Below are 20,948 nucleotides of genomic sequence, written 5' to 3'. Positions count from 1 at the left end.
TTTCATTTTTTATTTTCTTTTTGGCTAATATGTGTCAATTTTATTTTGTTTTATTTTAACACATCCAAAATTGTAATATCTACTTATTTAAGCTTCAGGTGTCAACTCAAATTCACCATTTGCTTTATGTCATCCATGATATGTAACGAGAATTGAAATTGCGCATAAATTCAGAAACTATCTCTTATATTTTAATATTATTGGAAAGAAGTTAACATATTTACGGGTAAGCACAAAATCCGTACAATTCCATACCCAACTTTACACAAAACGAGCATATTGACACTAACATTCAAACCAACAACTGCGCGTTGTGAGCGAAAGATATTTGTTCGCATTGTGGTAACTCCAATCATTGAACCACAATTGTTCACAAGCTGCTCTGGACAGCGATAGTGTTGTTTCTAAAGTATAAGTGTGTAAGTGCGTGCTGAGGGAATTTAACAAACTGAAATTACAATTGTCGAACCAAATAAGAACGTTTTTAGATCGAATATAAGATAACAATAACAGCAGCAATATGCTGCGGTTTAATGTAAATGTAAGTATCGACCATTCCTTTTTACTTAATGCAGTTTGCTACACACATGCTAAGTGCATTGTGTGGCCTGTGGCAATCTTTTTTTTTTTTTTTTTTTTTTTTTTGTTCATTTTGTTACACTTTTTTTTTTTTTTTTTTTGCGACTAAACGATTATTTTGACATTACTTTGGCACCTTTGGATTTTCATTCCTTTTTTTCACTTCGTGCTACAAAATTTGTCGTCGTGCGTACGAAAGTTTGTGTGATTGGTTTCGGTGAAAAAAATGCGTACAGGACCATTAAATGTATTAAGAATTAAAAATTGAGCAGGTAAAATATGGTGCGCGAACTGCTTTTGCAAGATGCTCATTATATGTATATATCTATATATATATGTATATATATATATATTTATGTATATATATACATACAAATATATACGTGTATGTATGTACGTGCAGCAGACTACAGATTTATGTGTTGATAGGTTCGTACAAAAAAGCATTTGTTGCCATAGCTTAAAATGCAACAACCAAATATTGTTGCCCATAGCTCTCGATGTGCCATTGGCTTTCGTACAATCATCTTCACAAGCAATCTTGCACGCACACATACATATATATATATATATATATACTCAAACGTACATATATATATACATATATTTATGTATGTGTACATATATTCAAACACAAACACACATTCAAATACGCATACATTTGTTGCTGCTCTTTTTCGGCGAATTCGCTTTCTGTTGTGGTTGCAGCTGCTGCGGCAGCGACCGCGGCGACGTCTACAATAACAGCAGACAACGTCGACACCTAAGACTTGCTGCAGTGATATCAGCAACGTAAATTAATAGAAATCATAAACAAGTTGCGGTTAACGTTGTATTCGTTCTCCTTATTATTTAGCGTCTGCTATCTGCTTCTAAATGATGTGTGTACCAAGGCCCTTCAATTTGTGAAATTAGTGCAAGCTAAGCGAAATGACGGTGTTTGGAAACCTAATGGAAAGCCGCTATTTATTGATTCACATAAGTGCATAGAGCTTCCTAACTTTAAATTGTCAAAGGCATACACTTACTCACACCCACGCATGTGTGCGTGCGTGTGTGTGTGTGTGTATGTATGTGTGGGTATATACATATATATGTAGCAAGTGGGGCCAGATTTGTGCTGCTTTTGATTGACGTTAGTTTGTATATAAAACAGCTGACGTTTATCGATAACATTTTCATTGTGCATCGGCAGGTTGTAAAAGCAATTCATATATTAGAAATCCTAAATTGTCGAGTTAATACATTTGTCACCTCAAAGTGAAGGTAGTACACTAATCGTTTTGCACTCGTAAACACATGTTAAATTTTTATTTTATTTATTTATTTTTTTTTTTCTGCTTGCTGAAATTCGTTTTCAATTGCAAGTGATGTCTGTGTTATTGTTGCAAGTAAGCAGCAAGTGAATTGAAGACGAATCATCGGTGGCGACAGCGACGTCGTCGTCGTTTTCGCATCGGCGGCCACAGCTGACAACTGAAAACTGAAAACGACGAAAGCGCAGTTAGTTTAGCATTCATTTCATTTGCTCGAAACTCACTGGCTGGTCTTATTTATTTGTTCATTCCTGTTTTATTTATTGTCGGTAGAAGTCGCGTATTGTTTCAGTGTTTAGAGTGCGTGCCTCAAGTGAATTACTCGGAACTGCACGGAATTTTTATTTTCTATTCTCCGTTTGATATATATATAATTTTTTTTTCCTATCAATATTACAATTGTAAAATTATTGTAGTTTTGTGAAAACTTTCAATTATCAAGTGTGCAAAAAATTAATTCTTGACTTTTTGCAGTTTATTAAAGACTTTGACGTATAAAATTTGAAAAACTCGATGCAATTGAAGGATAAACGAAATACTGAATTTTGAAAAAATTATAACTACGAATTAATAATATTTAGAGGAAGAACAAATAAAGGAAGGAACGCAACAACTTGATTGAACCAATAGCTTTCACAAGGCGGCGTCGGCAGCTAACGCAGCAGCAGGCGTCAGCCATGAAGGTTGATACCGTTAAACTGAAGAAGGGCTCTTCGGAGCTGACTTCAGAATGTCGCGAATTGATTGATGAACTGACCAAACGACGCACTCGTCCCGAATTGCTAGAATTTTTGGATACAGTGCATGTTTGGATATACGGGAAATGTGAATTATATCATTGGATTGAAATATTGGATCGCTTCGACAAAATACTCGATGAGGCGGCTCGCCATGTCAATGGCAATGAGTTTGTGCTGCAGTGTGATACAACATTCGATGAATCGGTAAGTCTTTAAGTTTGTAAAAGATAAATGAAAACGTAAATGTCTAGGTGTATATAAAATGACCTAATATGCATTTACATGTACATATTGATATAAATTTGATATCTCCCATTGTCCTTCTCTCACAGGATGTTACTTTGCTACTGCACGTACTCAATTTCACAACATTGCTCATCGAGCACTCATTCTCGCGTCATTTGTACAATTCAATTGAGCACCTGACGCAGCTACTGTCATCACAGAACATGGACATTGTGCTGGCCGTGCTGAATTTACTCTACATGTTCTCCAAGCGCAGCAATTTCATTCCACGCTTGCCGTTTGAGAAAAAGGAATTGCTTATTGTCAAACTGTTCAATATCGCTGAGGTAAGCATTATTTAGAAATTTGATGGAGCCAACTTTGCCAGATATACTGATTTTATATGTTTCTCGCATCTTGCAGCGTTGGGGCGATCCAAACTACGGACTATCCCTAAAGGACTGCTGCATTGGCGAGCCAAAGCTAGAATTCCTTTATCAGTTGTGCATTGACTACGTCGATGAGAATGGCCACGCTGCACAGCTGGAAATACCAGACATGATGGATCTCTGCCAGACAGCGGCAGCCCCAGAAGTTATCAAAACAATAGCCGGACAGATCTCAAAGCCCAGTGAGGCCATTAAGGTCTGTTCTGATTGCAATTACAATTGGAATTGCTCATTATTTGTATGGAGCATTTTGCAAGTGATTAACTTTCCCTTTTACAGATGCGCATTGCTCATCGAGTGCGTCTCATTTCTGGCTTTAACAATTACAAGTTGCGTTTGCAATTTGTGCAGGCGCGCCTGCAGGCTGTATCGATATTGATATACTCGAACGCACTGCAGGATAACACAGACAAAGTGCTCTATCCTGGCTTCGGAGAGGAGCTATGCGAATTGATTGATAAGGAAGATGTGCATTTGGTGGAAATACGTGCCGCTGTGCTGCGTACGCTTACATCAATGCTCCACTTTGATCGTAATCCCAGTGTGCCCAGGTAAGACATCGAGGGATATACTGAAGTGTCTTTCTTAATCCTGCGCATCATTTAACATCTGATCATTTGGCAATGATCTTTCTTTATTTCAGAGCTGGCTCCCGTTTGATGAAAATCGTGCATTATACGGGCGCTGAGAGACAAGGCGGCACACTGCCTTTGCTAGTGCGCGATTGCATTGATAATTTGACCACACACGGATTGACAGATCGCTATCCATTGATCTTAGCCACCTCGCTATTCTCATTGCTTTACCATCTGGCCAGCTATGAGCTGGGCGGCTCGGCACTTGTCAAGAGCGGCATGATGCAGTCGCTGTTGCGCGTCATTAGCTGGCCGGGTGTTGATCTGGAGCATATTACATTTGTGACCCGCGCCGTACGCGTTATAGATCTAATCACCAACATCGACATTGCACGCTTTCACCAGAACAACGGCCTCAATGTCTTCATTGACCGTCTCGAGAAGGAGATCAAAAGCTGTTGCCGTGCCCTAGCCGAAATCGGCATCACACTGAAGGAGTCGACGCTGCGGGACGAGCACAACTCTACAGATAAACTAGACGGCTCTTTGGAGCATGCCGATGATGATGGTAAGATACTTGAATAATTGTCCTAATTTGATTGCAATACGCTAAGATGAAACTACAATTGCAGATGCTGCCACAGAGAATGCATCCGTGGCCAGTGGCAGTGCATCTCCGCGTCGCGATAATTCGAGCAGCGAAGGCAGCGGCAGTGCCAGTGATAATGCTCAGCGTGCCTATCGCGTCTACATGGAGCACAGCGGCGGGGATCATTCGCGCGCTGCTGGCGCTGGGACACCAGCCAGTTGGCTGGAGATTGGCTCCCGCGGCTCTGGCATACATGCGCTGAGCAGCCTGGCCGCTGCCGCCAGCAGCAGCAGCGATGCAGCTGGTCGCGAACGACCTGTACAGTATCCGGCAAATAGCTACTATGCTCGACCACTGGCCGAGCGCAAGGCAGAGCTGTCGTCACAGCTGCGCAGCAGCTTGCAGCCAAAGAAGCCATCGTGTGTGACCCAGCGGGCGGCGCTGTTGAAGTCAATGCTGAACTTCTTAAAGAAGAGCATTCAGGATCATGCACACTTCAGCAACATGCGCAACATTATGGAAACTAGCCTGACTCAGTCGTTGCGTCACATCATCGCCAATGCCGAGTATTACGGACCATCATTGTTTTTGCTGGCCACCGATGTGGTCACCGTCTACGTATTCAATGAGCCATCGCTGTTGTCATCGCTGCAGGACTTGGGCATAACCAGTGTGATGCTGAAGGCGCTCCTGCAGAAGGATGTGCCGGCAACCCGCGAGGTTCTCGGCTCTCTGCCGAATGTGTTCTCAGCGCTGTGCCTGAATGAACGCGGCCTCTTTGAGTTTCTATCGTATGATCCGTTCGATAAGGTGCTACGCGTGCTGCTCTCGCCGGACTATTTGGTGGCTATGCGACGCCGTCGCAGCTCGGATCCTTTGGGCGATACGGCCACCAATTTAGGCAACGCCATGGACGATCTGATCAAGCACCATCCATATTTGCGTGCCGATGCCACCGAGGCGATTGTTCGCTTGCTCAACGAACTGGTACGCCTTGGATCTGATCCCAGCTTCATATGCTGGCGCGCCAACAAGGAGAACAGTGTCACTAGCTCCGCTCACGTGGTGGCACCGTCAACGCCATCGCCATCGGCTATGGTCATGGTGGCAGCTGGGCCAGCACTGCAGAGCGCCGCCGATAATAACGACAGCAGCGGCGACGATGATGATGATGACGAGGAGATGAGCTCCGCATCCCAGCAGCAGCAGCAGCAGCAGCAACAACAGCAGCAGCAGCAGCAGCAACAACAACAACAAACGCGAGCCAGCGCTCAACAGCCGCCCGTTGTGGCCAATCGTCAACAGCAAGCGCAACCACAGCAGCAACAACAACAACAACAGCAGCAGCAGCAGCAGCAATTGCTGCCACAGCAATCACAGCAACAACAAGCACAGCAACAGGCGCAGCAACAACAGCCACAGCAGCCCGAACGCGAGGCCATACCGCTCATCGATTATATACTGAATGTGATGAAGTTCATCGAGGCGATCTTCAGCAACAGCCCCAATGGCGATCACTGCCGCGAATTTGTGCAAAAGGATGGCCTCAAGCCGATACTGCAGCTGCTATCGCTGCCCAACTTGCCAGTGGATTCACCAGTATCGACCACATCCCAGGCTGTGGCGAACGTCTGCAAGGCGATCTTGAGCCAGGCACAGGAGACAAAAGTATTGGACGTGGCACTCAAGCAGCTGGCCGATATTGTGGCGAAATTGAAGCCGTTGATCAAGCACTTCACCTTTCCGGGCGGCAGCGTGCTGCTGGCGGAGCTCGTGTGCTGCCAGCGGCTGGAGGACGGCTTTGCCAATGCCGAGTACACGCCCATATTGCACAACATGAGCTTTGTGCATGGCTATGTGGTGATGCTGGTGCATCTCTGCCGCAACGCGTCCACTGAAATGCGCACTGTGCTGCTCAAGCGTTGGGGCGCCAATCGTGAGACGGGCGTGCAGCTGCTGCAGCAACTGGTCCAGCTGTACATATCGCTGGTGTGGGAGAGCACAATATTGTTGAATCTGTGCTCGGATGAGCCCACCCAGCATCCGGATCTCATATGGGACGAGATTGCTGCACAAATGTCCGCAGCCGCCGGCACAGCGGATCCAATGACCGAAGCCGAATTGTCACGCAAATTGGAGCGCGCTGCCGAATTCCGTACCAAATACACGCCCGAAGAGCAATTCCGCTATATCAAGTCTCTGCTGGCGGCCAGTTCGCGTCTGGGCCGTGCCCTGGCTGAGCTGCTGGGCACTCTGGTCAAGCTATCGGTGGGCTCACCGCAGGCGCGTCAACGTCGCATCAATGACCTCATTAGCAACATTAACAAAGTTCCTACGCCGGAGGCGCGCGAAATCGCTCGCATCCTCAGCTCCATACTGGTGAATGGCTTCAGTCATGAGAGCATATTGCCCAAGCCGGTGCCCAAGCTGAAGCTAACGTTTCTCATCTGCTCGGTCGGATTCACTGGCCCGATGCTGTTCGACGATAAGCGCAGCGCCTTCCACTTGATGATCTCACAGTTTTGCGCCGAGAACGGCCTGAAGGCGTTCTTCGAGATGTTCTATTGGGCCCTGTCGCTGGACAATGTCTCACAGAAATTCGAGTTCGATCAATGGGCACCATTGGATGATCTGATGCAGCCGCATGAGGATGATAAACGCGACTGCCCTGAGGGCACAGGAGAGTTCCTGGATGCCTGGCTGCAGTTGCTCGAGAAGATGGTGAATCCTCGCGCCATGCTCGACTCACCATACACGATGAGTCCACGATTCAACTACATGCCCGACAGTGTGCCCTTCGAGCCGGTGTTCTATCTGATTCACATACATCAGCTGGCCATGCAGGCATTGCGCCGGATCTGGTGCCGTCGCCCCATACAGAACTACGGCACCAGCATGTTCGAGACGATGCTCTTGATATTGAAGCACTTGATAAAGTCACATCAGATGCTGCTCGACCGTTACCATACGCGCATGAAAGAGATCAAATTGGAGAATCTCTATATACGCAGCACAGACGACGGCCTCAATGCTGACCACATCAAGACTCTGACGGACATGGGCTTCCGCCATTATCACATTATCGAGGCCCTGCGCAGCAATGCCTCGCTGGAGGAGGCCACAGACTATCTGCTGAACAATCCGGAGGCAAGCGCCCTCTCGCATTCGGCTCAAGGACAAGCTGGAGCCGGTGCTAACACGGGCACCGGATCTGCCACTGCCACTGCCACTGGCACTGGCACTGGCACTGGTACTGGAACAACGACTGGCGCTGGATCAACTCAAAGCCTGTCGCAGGGCAGCTCGGCATCGAATGCAGCTGTTGCCGGCGACATGGACGTCGATATGGAGGTGCCGGGCAGCGGTGGCGCCACTGCGTCCACATCCAGCTCGACCACGGGTGCCGGCGGCGCAACCACGGATGGACCTGCCGCCACAGTTGGAGCTACGTCATCCCAGTCGGCGGTCAAGCCGGCACCCAGCCCAACCGGCTATGACTACAGGCAACTGAAATTGATGCCGCCATACGTATTCGATCGGTTCTGTGACGAGGCCGTGTCGCGCGCCTTTGAGTTCATGGAGGCCATACCGGACACAGTGAACAGTGCGGCTGATCTTATAGCCGTGCTCTACAGACGCCTCAACCAGCTGAATCGCCAGGTGTTCGTCACCAACTTTGTGCGCAACATCATTCAATGGGTGGACTTCACCCTGCAGCTGTTCGAGCCGACAACGGCCGCAGCTGCAGCCGGAACGGGATCACCAGCCGGCAGCAAGCCGGCACCGAAGGCCAGTCGCTTGGAGGAGTGCTTGACTGGAATGACGGCCACACGCCTATTCGTACGCCTCAAGACGTCCACGCTGCTGCTGGAGGAGAACTACAGCGATATGCATCGTCCCCTGGTGGAGGCCATCACTGCCCAGGACGCAATGGTGTCCCTGGTGAAGCTGCTCGACTGCATGAGCCAGTGGATGCTGGATCAGGCCCAGCTGGCAGAGGGACAGACGCGTGCTCCGGTGCCGCGCTGGGTGCAGAATCTGGTCGATCTCATCGATGCCATCGATAGCATCAGTCACATACTGCAGCGCAAGTCGAACATGCGCGCGGTCAGCAGTGACCTGTGGCGCTGGTACGACGCCTCGACTGGCAAATGGAATGCCTACTCGGACGCCAACAATGAGCTGATTCGCAGCGCCTATGCCGCTGGCGAACGCTGGCTGCACATCAATATTGGCCGGCAGCGATGCACCGTTAGCTTCAACTGCATGACCCAGGTGAGCGATGCGTCCGGCAGTCATCGGCCCGTCTACCCGGCATTGAAGATCTGCGAGGCGATTACCCAACTGCAGAATCCCATTGCACCCCAGAAGATTGACAACATACTGAATCGTGTGGTGCGCACATCGCCCGACGGCAATGGCACCATACAGACCGACGAGCTCGTGCCGCTGCGCCAGCTGATCAATTTCAATGAGCCACTGGCACCGCCGCCGCCGCCACCACCACCAGCCCCCTCGCAGAGGCAGCAGAAGAAGGGCGACGAAGGGGCGGCAGCGGCAGCGGCAGCGGCAGGGGCAGCAGCAACCCAAGATGACTTGAGTGGAAACCACTCGCCACCACCGGCCATGACAACGCGCAGCAAGTCGCGCCAGAAGAGCGCCGCGGCTGCCGCTAAGGCCAAGGCCGCTGCAGCTGCCGCCGCCAACAGCAGCAGCAGCAGCAGCAGCAGCAGCAGCAGCAGTAGCCACACCACCCTCAACGCCTCGTCGACGACGGGCATACCGAAGCGCACACAGAAGATTGTGCTCAACGAGGAGAACGTGGGCCTGAGCAAGTTCGACTGCGGCCGCATCATCACCAGCATTGTGGCATTGCTGCAGACACCGCATTTGCTGCACCACGAGACGAAGCTGTCGCTGCTGCGTCTGTGTGCCCGCCTGACCCGTAACTTTGAGAACGCCCAGGTGTTCATACGCTGCGGCGGTGTGCACATGCTGCTCCACTTGCAGCAGTCGTGCAGCTTCATGGGCTTTCCCACCTATGCGATCATCATAATGCGACACGTCCTGGAGGCGCCGCCCGTGCTGCAGGAGGCGATGGAGCGCGTGCTGGGCATGCGTGCCGCTAGCATTGTGCCGGTCGGCCATCGTGACCTCATCTATGTGCTCACCCAGGTCTCCACAGCGGTGTCGCGCGACCCCAAAATCTTCGTGGCCGCTGCCAAGGAGATGCTCAAGGGCGAGTACATGATCAATGCGAATAGCAGCAGCAGTCTGATAGATGACGGTCGCGTCATGGTCAAGTCCAAATTTGGCCAGCAGCCAGTGGCGTCCACAACGGGCGCGACAGGCTCATCGACAACCCAGAAGGAAACTACACCCAAAACTGACATTACCGATGATCCAACAGTGCAGTCCTCCATTGCCGTGCTCAAGGAGCTGCTGCTGGCACTGGTGCAGCCCTGCTGTCATTATACCGCCAATGTGGCGGATCAGCCCCAGCAGAACTCAGCTGCCGAGCTCCTGTTGCCCGATCAACCGCCAGGCACAACAGCCGGATGCATGGCGAGTCCCGAAGAAGACGTAAGTCGAGACTCGAAATGTTCGAGTAGATTAAGCCAGGTGGCTGAAGGTGTTCCCCGAAAGGGATATTCAGGGCAAGACTAAAGTCTGTTCAGGGTATCTCCCAGTCGGGCACCTGCGATCATTGCACTCATTTTACCCCAAGCTAAACAAGTTCTAATTATCGAATGCCTCTTTCGTTGCAGGACACAATTCCCAGCTTGAAGAAGTCAAGCGGCTCAGCCACATCGATTGGCGGTGTCTCGAGCTCGACGAGCTGCAGCTCGGAGAAGTACGAGCCGTGCTGCTGCACCTGGCATATACCGACCAGTGCGCACAACCACAACAAGCCAACGCTGTCGCGTGCCACATTGCTGAAGCTGCTGGCGGACGCGACACGCGCCTACCAGTCGCTGGTGCCGCGGGTGCTGCTCGCGCATGTGTATGCGCCGAGCGATAGTCCATTGATTGGCAGCGAGTCGCAGAGCTTTCTGGCCGTGATGCTCGATCGTTTCCTGCCGCTGACCCAGCGCCAGCATGTGCCCGAGGTGAGCACAATGGCGCGTGTGCTGATCTGCTCGCTCTCGGATTGCTATCAGCAGGCGGGCGTGCAGCAACAGGTGGCCGAGGAGCTGCATGCGGCGGTGGCGCGTGCACTCGCTCAGCCGGACTCGGCCGAGAAGCACACACGCCTCCAGGTGCTAATGAGCCTGTTCCCCAACCTGATTGAGTCGCCCATGCTGTACGATAAGGTGCACATGCACCGGAACACAATGTATCGGGTGCTGCTGCGCCAGGGCGTGATGACCTATCTGACCAAGGTGGCCCAATACAAGGACCTGTCCAATCACAATACGCTGAGCACCCTGGGCGCCATCTTGCGCCCGATGGAGATTCTGCTGCGCTTCAATGTGGCCACAACAGCGCTGGGCTCGAAGCGCATCCTCTTCGGCGGCGCCAGCTCGGCCGGCAATGGCGGCAGCAATGGCAACAACAGCAACGCCAACGGCATGGGAGGAGGCAACACGGTTAGCGCGATCATCAATCGTCGCTTGTATCCACGTCTGGCGGCGCGCACCGTCAACGCAGCTGCGGAGCGCTCGGGCGCGATGGGCAGCGGCGAGCATGTGCTGCGTGATATCATACGGAATGTGCTGTCCGATCGTCGTCATGCATTCGAGTTCATATTCAATTCGGATGAGATGGCCGTGGACTCGGAGGACTCGGCCCCGCAGGCATCGTCCGGCTCTGGCCCGGGCAACAGCGGCGGGCCCGGCATCATCGGCGGCAATCACAGTGCAGCCGCCATCGATGTTGGCGATGAGCGCAGCAATGGCACCGAGGCCGCCGAACCACCGCCGCCCGCTAGCGGCGGAGCTGGTAGCAGCTCAGCAGTGCGTCCGGTGCTCAATTTCGATCAGCTCTGGGACGACTTCCTTCAGTGCGAGGGCCTCTTCTTGGCATCGCGCGGCGGCAGCAACGGCAATGCCAGCGGCAGTGGCAACGCCAACGGGGCCATAGGATCTGGCGGTGAAGCGACTGAGAACGGCAGCAGTGGCTCTGGCTCTGGCCAGACCCTTGGCACCACTGGCGCCAGCTCGTCCGGCAGCAGCTCGGCCGTTGGCAACATTGGCGATATGCGCTTGCGTGGCAGCAGCAACTCGGACGTGGATGTCGATGGCACCGGTGCCCATGGCAGTGGCAATGCCAGCAGCAGCGCCGCCAACGACAATGGCCTGGCCGGCACTGGAAGTGGCAGTGGCAGTGGCAGTGGAAGCGGCAGCGGTGGCGGTGGTGGGGGTGGCAGCGATGGCGCCTCCACTTCATCAGATACCGGCGGCGGCAACGGCAACGGCGGCAGTGGTGGTGCTGGCAGCGGTGGAGTTGCCAGCGCCAGCAGTGTGGGTGGACGTGGAGGCGGCGGTGGCAGTGGCCCACGCTCTGCAATGCTGTTGGGCGATGTCAGCTCCAGTGACTCGGACTCGGAAGCATCGACGGAGAATGATGAACGCAATGCTGAGGAGGAGGACGATGACGATGATGATGAGGCCGCCGATGAGGAGGCGGACGAGCATAGCGAAACGGACGTGGATGAAGAGCGTCCGCGCCAATATATTGAAGTATTTGATCATATCTATGAGCCGGAGTCATCCGAGACGGCATCCAATGATGCCGACGTCGATGCCGAGGATGATGACGAGGACGACGACGACGATGATGACGATGACGATGATGACGACGATGAGGACACTCGTGCACGCAATGCCGACGATGCGGCTCTCATCGACGAAGTTCTCGCCCAAGTGAATGGCACCGGCAGCAGCTCGGGCACCTCGGCCGCAGCCAACTCCAACAATCGGCCACGGCGCAGCGCCGCCATCGAACCGAATGGCGGACATGGTGCGGTCGGCGCTAATGGCATGGAGCAGGCGTCGCGTGACACCAATGTGTTCCTGTATGAACAGCTGGGCGACGCCGCCGACGGATTCGAAACGGCACAAATGCGCGAGATTTTACGTGGCCATGCGCACGGACACGGACACCTGATGCCACAGCCGCCATCGAATTTCCGTGTGCGCATGAATAGCTCGATCGCGCTGCCCCTGGACATAGATGTGAATGGCGGCGCCTCGTCGTCGGCGGCGGCGGCAGCCGCTGCTGCTGGACGCAACAGCTCGAATGCCAATTCGGTGGCAGCCGCTTTGCGCTCCTCATCCGATTCGTGGATGGCGCCCGACTTCAATTTCATTGGCCGTGGCGGCGCTGGCACGGATGCCGCCAATCCTGGGGACGTCAATGTGAACGGATTCCTGCCGCCGGCCATGGTGCAGCTGGAGCGCAATACTGGCGGCGGTGCCGGCAACAATCCGACCATGAGCAATCTGCTCGACGAGCAGCCATCGACAGCACCGCCGACTGCGGCAGTGATTAGCACCGGCGGCAACAGCGGCGCCGCCAACGGCACCGGCAGCACTGGCGGCGGCTCCAATACGGCGGTTAGCCATCCCAACAATTCGTCGCTGTGCAACACTGGCGTGCGACGTCGTCTGCTCTACCTGGACCAGCAGTACTGCGTCTGCATGCCCACGCACCAGAATCCTACCGAAGAGACACAAATGGAGATGTTCACACAGGATGGTGAGTGACGGATCACAATCCTCCTCTATAGCTTTCTCTAACGATTCTCTTTCACCCCGCAGCTCTGCACTGGTGGCTGGAGGAAGCCAAAGCCCTGGACATGGAGAGCCAAACCGATGCCTGTCTCTATGCGGCACACTTTCTGCTGCCGCACCTGATCAAAGAGCTCAAGCTGGCTCATCAGCAGCGCAAGCAGGAGGAGGCCAATCGCGTGGCCTCGGCCGCAGCGGCTGCAGCTGCTATGAGTGCTGCCTCTGCCTCATCCAATGCCCCAACTGCTGCTGCTACAGCCGCATCGGCCAGCACAGCCGGTGACTCAGGCGCAGCTGCAACCGGCGCTAATGCGAATGCGACAAGTGCCGCGGCCACAGCTGTCAACAGTTGGCTCACGAGCACGTCATCCACAACAACCACCAGCAGCAGCAGCTCCAGTGTACTTGCTCCGCCGCCATTACCACCGTCTGCACAACTGGCCGGATTTGCAGCAACAGCGGCGACAACAACGGCATTGACGCCAGCCTCAGCCACCAACAATTTCCGTAGCTCCATACCCAGACTGATTCCATCGATGCAATTCATGAACGCCACATCGCTGCCCACGGCGCCGTCGGCAACCTCAACAGCACCGCCCACTCTCACGGCTGCGCACAGCAACAACAGCGGCAGCGCCGCAGTCGCAGCACCACCCGCTGCACCAGCCGCAGCACCACCCGCTGCAGCAGCAGCAGCAGCTCCAGCGCCTCCAGCTGGTAAGTTTGCTCTATTTGGAATTGCATAAATATATTTCTAATTATCTTTATTCCTGCTAGCTGTGAGCGTGGAGCCACGTCGGCCGCGACAACGCAACAATGGCGCTCGCCATCAGGCGCTCTACAATATATATGCGGAGATTGATTTGACCAACGAACAGGACTCGGTCAGTCCTCCGGATCAGCCTGCACAGCAGCAGCCAATATCGCAGCCACAGCAGCAGGCACCACCCCAGCTATTCCCCAGTGCACAGGGCCCGTCAGCGGCCATGGGTGGTGGCCATGGTGGCATACCGCCATCGCATCCGCCACGCCATCCACCAATGCCGCATCTGCCCAGCAGCGGGCGGCCATCGCGTACACGAACACGCGCCGAGGCGGCTGACATCATGGAGTTCCATGTATGAATATTAGCATCATGTATATATGTCGTATGTGCTATATATCTGTATTTGTCCTGCTTTTTCCAGATGAACGAGTCGCGCCAGAACTCGACGCGCCGCAACAACAATATTATTGCCAATTCATCGCGCACCGCCGCTGGTGGTCGCTCCAGTCGGGAGATGCCCGTCGCTCGCTTGCAGCGTGTCTCGTTGTCTGGGCGCCTCAATGCCGAGGATGGAGCTGAGAACAGCGATGACCGTTGGCGCGAGTCGCCCGTGCGCTTGTCGAATTCCGACTTGATATTCCCACTTGATATGATGCCGAGCAATTTGAACTTCCCCGATCCGCCGCCGCCACCGCCGCTGCAACCGCAGCCACGTGTGCAGCAGCAAGAACCGCAACAAGACCAAGATGAGCATCCGGAGTCTGACTCGGATCAGGATTTCGTGCCAGACTTCTCGAATACCACAGATCACACGACCCTGTACGACCCGCCGCCGCCAGATGTATCCATATCGGAGCTGGCCGCTCAGCTCATGGTCAACGATCAGCGCGAGGAGGCCCCCCGACCATCACTGAGAGACCCACCGGAGCCTTATAGTAATCTCAACAGGGCAACTCTCTCAGCCGTGGCCGCAGCTGTTGTGGCCGCCGTCGAGGCAGAGCCGGTGCCAGACTTTCCCGATTTGGAGCCACCCAACGTAAGTTTGGAGTTGCGCAGTCGCAGGAACCAGCAGCACGCAACGGATCCGAGCTCGCTCTTTGATTTTGACACAGCAGACGAAGCCGAAGCAGCTGACAATGCGGCTACTAGTAGATTTGACAATGCTATTGCGGCTGCTTTGTCAGCATCAGCCGCAGCCTCGGCCGCAGCGTCAGCCGCAGCCGCAGCCGCAGCTGCAGCCGTAGCCTCCGCCTCAGCCGCAGCCACAGCCTCAACCACAGCTACAGCTACAACGACATCAACATCAACATCGACGTCAACTACAACCACTAGTGGTAGTGGTGGTGGCGCCACAGCCAGCGCCGCCGTTGTCACCGACATGAGTCCAGAGGTGCGTGCCGCATTGGGCGACCTGGAGGTGCCCGAGGGCGTGGATCCCTCCTTCCTGGCCGCGTTGCCCAGCGAGATGCGCGAGGAGGTGATCCAGGAGCATCTACGCATGCAGCGCATACGCCAGCGTGCCCAGCAGAATGCCATACAGATTGCGCACGATTCGCTGGTGGAAGTGAATCCGGAATTCCTAGCAGCATTGCCGCCCAATATACAGTCGGAGGTGCTCATGCAGCAGCGTATCGAGCAGCAACGTCAGGCGGCGCAGAGCGCCAATCCAGATGACCCCGTCGATACAGCCGCATTCTTCCAGAATCTACCCGACAATTTGCGTCAAGCTGTGAGTCGATATGAATGATGCTCGGTGTTTATATAATTTACTTATGTTGCATATTGAAACTCTCCCCACACAGATACTAACTGATATGGAGGAGTCGCAGATAGCAAGCCTTCCGCCGGAGCTGGCGGCTGAGGCGCAGTTCCTGCGTCGCGACTGGGAGTCACGCAACGGCGCTCGTATGGACGCCCATCCACCGAGTAATGCGCTATGTAAGTAATAGATCCAATTGGCTTGGCATACAGAGTACAGATGCTTGATAGAGGCTAACAAACGCCCGAATTTAAACCTTTCCCCACTTGCAGCTCGCTTCCAGACCACGCTACAGAATCTGGATGAGGCGCGCTGGCACAGCGCCATCTGGTATGATGCCAGTGGCAACGCTCAGCCGCAACATCATCAGCACACGACAATTGTGCATCATCATCATATTGCGCCGGCCACAGGGAAGCCGCTGGCCTTGCTGATGATGGAGGATGAGAATATCTTGCTCGATCCGGACTCACTGGCCACGCTGCTGCTGTTCCTGTTCGTGGAGGATCAGAAGGTGAACAGCGTGCGGCTGCACCGTGTGATACGCAACCTATGCCATCATGAGCCGACACGTGACTGGATCATCAAGGCCCTGATTAGCATTATACAGAAGACAAACGAGGATAATTCGAATTTCGGCGTCGCCAACTCGGGCAGCAAGCCCGAGTGGCTGAAGCTGCGCGTCGATGCCGCCTTCGGCTACAAGAGCAACATATTCCTAATCAATCGCATGTACGAGGGCAGCGCTCGCAGCATCAGCATCAATCCGCAGGCAGCCCAAATGATTGTGCGCAACTGCCTCGACCTGTTGTTCGTGCTGGCCAAACACTATCCATTCAGCTTCTTGCCCTACAATCGTGAGCCGAAGTCGCGTACCCGCATGCTCAACTCCGTGTTCGGCATGCCCAATGTCGGTGCCTCGTCGCGCTTGGATGAGGCAGCGGCAGCTGCAGCTTCCTCTGCGGCCAGCGGCGGCAACGGGGATTACCGCTCACGCTACCATCGCTATCAAATGGCCAATCGTCTGCGCGGCATTCTGGATGACCAGCTCCAGACTCAGAATCAGCAGCATCAGCAAATGCAGCTGCAGCTGCCCAAGGCACAGCCGCTGGATGAGGCGCCATCCACATCGAAGGCCGCTGCAGCCAAGGCAGCTGCCAGCGCTGCTAAGCCGCCGCCATTTACCAACAATAACAACAACAATGACGGCACCACTGTCGCCTATCAGACCAACGCGCACAGCTTCTGGGATGTGGTGCTGAATATAGATAGGCAGACGCCAGTGCGTTTGGCCAATGTCTCACAGTTTCCGCTGACCTCGCAGCCGCCCTGGAAGTGGCAGAGCAATACTAGCGACTTTTTATCCTTCACTGACTCGCCATTTGGGCAGCTTCTGGAGATGCTGCCGTACAAGGTCATCTGTCGTTCGCCGCACTTGACGGACATGCTGGTCAAACTGTTGGCCTCGCTGAGCGTTGATCTGCCCAAGGAGGAGGAGCAGCAGATGCAGGTGCATCTGCACCATGGGCAGTCGCAGCAACAACAACGCCAGCAACACCAGCGGCAACAGCAACAGCAACACTTGCAGCAGCAGCAGCAGCAGCAACAACAACAACAACAGGATGAGCAAATGCCCCAGCAGGATGAACAGATGTTAACACAGCATCTGGATGATGAATTGCCGGCCCTGGTGCCGCTCAGTCAACTTCAAGAGGATATGCGCTCCCGAAATGCCAGCGCAGCACAGGGCGAACCACCACGCCCACTGCCGCAGCTGGTTGCACATGATGAAAACGATTCCGACGACACAGAGGAGGAGGCAGAGCCAAGGGCGGCTCCCAATCGTGAAGCCGATGATGCCGTCGACGACGACGACGACGACGATGACGAGGACGATGACGATGAGGACGACGACGATGCCGACGACGATGAAGATGACGAGATGGCATTGCCGAGAGGAGCAGCAGGCGGTGCTAAAACGTCAAAGCCACTGCCACCAACACCATCGGCGGCCGTCCACTCGCACAAGCCACGTCGCAAAATCTATGCCAAGAACTTTTCACAGCTGCAATTGGTGATTGAGGTGTTGACCCATCAATGTGGCACCACTGAAGGTCTAGACAACGTTACTAAATTGATAGTGAATCTCACGCAGTGCTCACAGGCATCGAATGCCATATTTATACAGTACTTGACCGCCGCCATTCTCGGCCTGGCCGAGGAGGTGCGTCAAGCCATACAAACGCTGCTCAACGAGATCAGAGCGTACAATACACATGGCCAGCATACGGTGGACGCTAACAAACCGGGCACGAGCAACGCTACCATCGGCGCCGGCGGCAACGCCAACGCCAGCCCCAGCCCCAGCACCAGTACTGGCGCCACCACTGGCAACAACAACAACAACACTAACAACAATAACAGCAGCGCAAGCTCTAACACAAACAGCAGCAACAACAACAACAACAATACTAGCAGCAGCAGCGGCGCTGCCTTGCTGACCAATTTAACCGTCCACGAGGGCACGATGCAGGATCGCTTCACATCCGAATCGGTGATCATATCGGCCCCAAAGAATGCCAAGCCAACCTGTGAGCTGCAATTGCCATCAATGAAGAAGCTAATGTCGAACTCGTCGGCTCAGCCCTATTTCCTGCGCACGCTGAAGATATTCATGCAGGTGCGCGACATGTACGAGGTGCAGAACAGCCCGACGGACGACACTGACGAAATCATTGACATTATTGGCGATGCGGGCGCAACGGCAACAGTTGCCCCGAACACTGCGGCTGCAGGTGCAGGTGCAGGTGCAGGTGGCATTAGCAGCAACAGCATGGAAACCGACCAAAAGACATCAAGTGGCAATGGCTCCAAGAGTCCAGCTGCCAAGCCGACGCTCAGCCAAATTCTATGCCTGGACGTGCTATGGCACACGCTGAGCGAGTGCCTGGTGGCTTTGGAGGAGTCCAAGGATGAGTTTGCCGTGTTGGTGCTCCAGCCGACTGTTGAGGCCTTCTTTCTCATACACGCGTCGCATCGCGTAACACCCAGGAAGCCCGGACGTGGCGGCAGTGCAGCTGTAGCTGCAGCTAGCAGCGGCTCGGGATTGCGCGTTGCTCCGCATCCCGTGACCGAACATATTCCACAATTGGACGACACAAACAGCAGCAGCAATAGCAGTCAGGCCCAGACTTCAAATAGCTTTGAAGGTGCGTCAAGCGTCAAGCGGAACGTAAATGCGATTTATGCAACACAAATTGATCCGTTATCTTTTGCCTTACAGATGAATCCCGCATGCAGGATGGCTCCATAGGTACTGCTACTGGCCAACAGGTGGCGCTAACCGCCCACGAGGCCCAACTGAAGCAGGATCGCCAAAAGTTTTTACAGTTCGCAGAGAAACATCGCACGGTGCTTAATCAAATATTACGCCAGTCGGCCACACATCTGTCCGACGGCCCGTTCGCCGTATTGGTCGATCATACACGTATCCTCGACTTTGATGTTAAGCGTAAGTATTTCCAGACCGAGCTGGAGCGACTGGACGAGGGCATACGCCGCGAAGAGCATACAGTTAGCGTACGGCGTGTTACCGTATTTGAGGATTCATTCCGTGTGCTCTATCGTCTGGGTCCCGAGGAATGGAAGAATCGCTTCTATATTGTATTCGAGGGTAAGTAATAACCACCAAGCAGCTGGAGAACGTGAATTTAATCGATTGCCGTTGCAGATGAGGAGGGCCAGGATGCTGGCGGCTTACTCCGTGAATGGTATGTGATAATATCGCGAGAGATCTTTAATCCCATGTATGCCTTGTTCTGCGTATCGCCGGGCGATCGCGTTACCTATATGATAAATCCATCGAGTCATGCGAATCCCAATCATTTGAGCTACTTTAAGTTTGTCGGCCGCGTCATAGGTAAGTAATATGCCCCATCTCTATCTGTCTCGCTCTCTCCCGCTGTATTTCCATAAGCTCATTCGGTCTTTCTCTTTCTTTTTGGGTGTACACAGCCAAAGCCGTGCACGATAATAAGCTACTGGAATGCTATTTCACACGCTCGTTTTATAAACACATCCTGGGCAAACAGGTGAAGCATACGGATATGGAATCGCAGGATTACGAGTTCTACAAGGGACTGGACTATCTGATGAAAAATGATATATCAACGCTTGGCTACGAGTTAACCTTCTCGACAGAGGTGCAAGAGTTTGGCGTTACACAAATCCGTGATCTCAAGCCAAATGGACGCGACATTGCCGTCACCGAGGAAAATAAATTCGAATATGTTCAACTCGTTTGCCAGCTAAAGATGAGCGGCTCCATACGTCAGCAGTGAGTAGTGGGAATCTAATTTCAATCAGTTGCGATGACAGCAATTCAAATTTGATATTTACTATGACTATTCGTTTCGTTGCAGATTGGACGCATTCCTTGAAGGCTTCTATGATATAATTCCAAAGCATTTAATATCTATATTTAACGAGCAGGAACTAGAGCTTCTCATATCCGGACTGCCGGATATCGATATTGAAGATCTGAAGGCAAACACTGAGTACCACAAGTATACATCCAAATCGGCCCAGGTGCGCTATGATATACTCCCACTATAGATTTATATGTACTAACCGTGCTCTATGCTTTACATTGTAGATTCAATGGTTTTGGCGTGCATTGCGCAGCTTCGATCAAGCAGACCGTGCGAAATTCCTACAGTTTGTCACTGGCACCTCGAAGGTACCGTTGCAGGGCTTCGGTTCCCTAGAAGGCATGAATGGCATACAAAAGTTCCAAATACATCGCGATGATCGATCCACCGATCGTTTGCCATGCGCACACACCTGGTAAGTGGACCGCAAGCTGGTAACATATAAACACCGATATTAATACTCGACTATTCTTGCAGCTTTAACCAACTGGATCTGCCCATGTACAAGTCGTATGATAAGCTGCGCAGCTGTTTGCTCAAGGCCATACACGAGTGCTCAGAGGGCTTTGGCTTTGCCTAAGCTGTGCCGTCCGAGAATACCCACATCGATCGATAAGAGAAATGAGGAAATTAACTAAATTCACACATATAACACACACATACTGATCACACTCATACACAAAGACACACACGCACACTCTCATTTAAATTCAAGAATTCCTACAAGAAAAAAAAATACTGCGGAGAAAACTATTTCGAAGAGCCACAACAAATGTGCTATAGCAGCG

The 20,948-nt window shown here is 53.0% G+C and overlaps 1 protein-coding gene across 1 annotated transcript; it reads left to right on the top strand.

Moving 5' to 3' along the window:
- The first annotated feature begins 374 nt into the window (after positions 1-374).
- On the top strand, positions 375-20,929 carry LOC6585467. The gene is made up of 19 exons (XM_032732734.2): positions 375-541; positions 2,370-2,839; positions 2,968-3,207; positions 3,284-3,505; positions 3,589-3,860; positions 3,953-4,452; positions 4,517-10,056; positions 10,242-13,173; positions 13,236-13,922; positions 13,983-14,323; positions 14,393-15,700; positions 15,774-15,909; positions 16,003-18,939; positions 19,014-19,403; positions 19,461-19,649; positions 19,745-20,066; positions 20,152-20,317; positions 20,385-20,575; positions 20,638-20,929. Exons 2-19 carry the CDS (start codon positions 2,573-2,575, stop codon positions 20,738-20,740), a joined length of 16,743 nt encoding a protein of 5,580 aa, XP_032588625.1. The 5' UTR covers positions 375-541; positions 2,370-2,572; the 3' UTR covers positions 20,741-20,929.
- The last annotated feature ends 19 nt before the right edge of the window (positions 20,930-20,948 follow it).

This window comes from Drosophila mojavensis, unplaced genomic scaffold (assembly GCF_018153725.1).
Source record: "Drosophila mojavensis isolate 15081-1352.22 unplaced genomic scaffold, ASM1815372v1 contig_136, whole genome shotgun sequence".
Lineage (NCBI taxonomy): Eukaryota > Metazoa > Arthropoda > Insecta > Diptera > Drosophilidae > Drosophila > Drosophila mojavensis.
The sequence above is the reverse complement of the archived record's forward strand: the minus strand, read 5'-3'. Positions and strand labels throughout refer to the sequence as shown.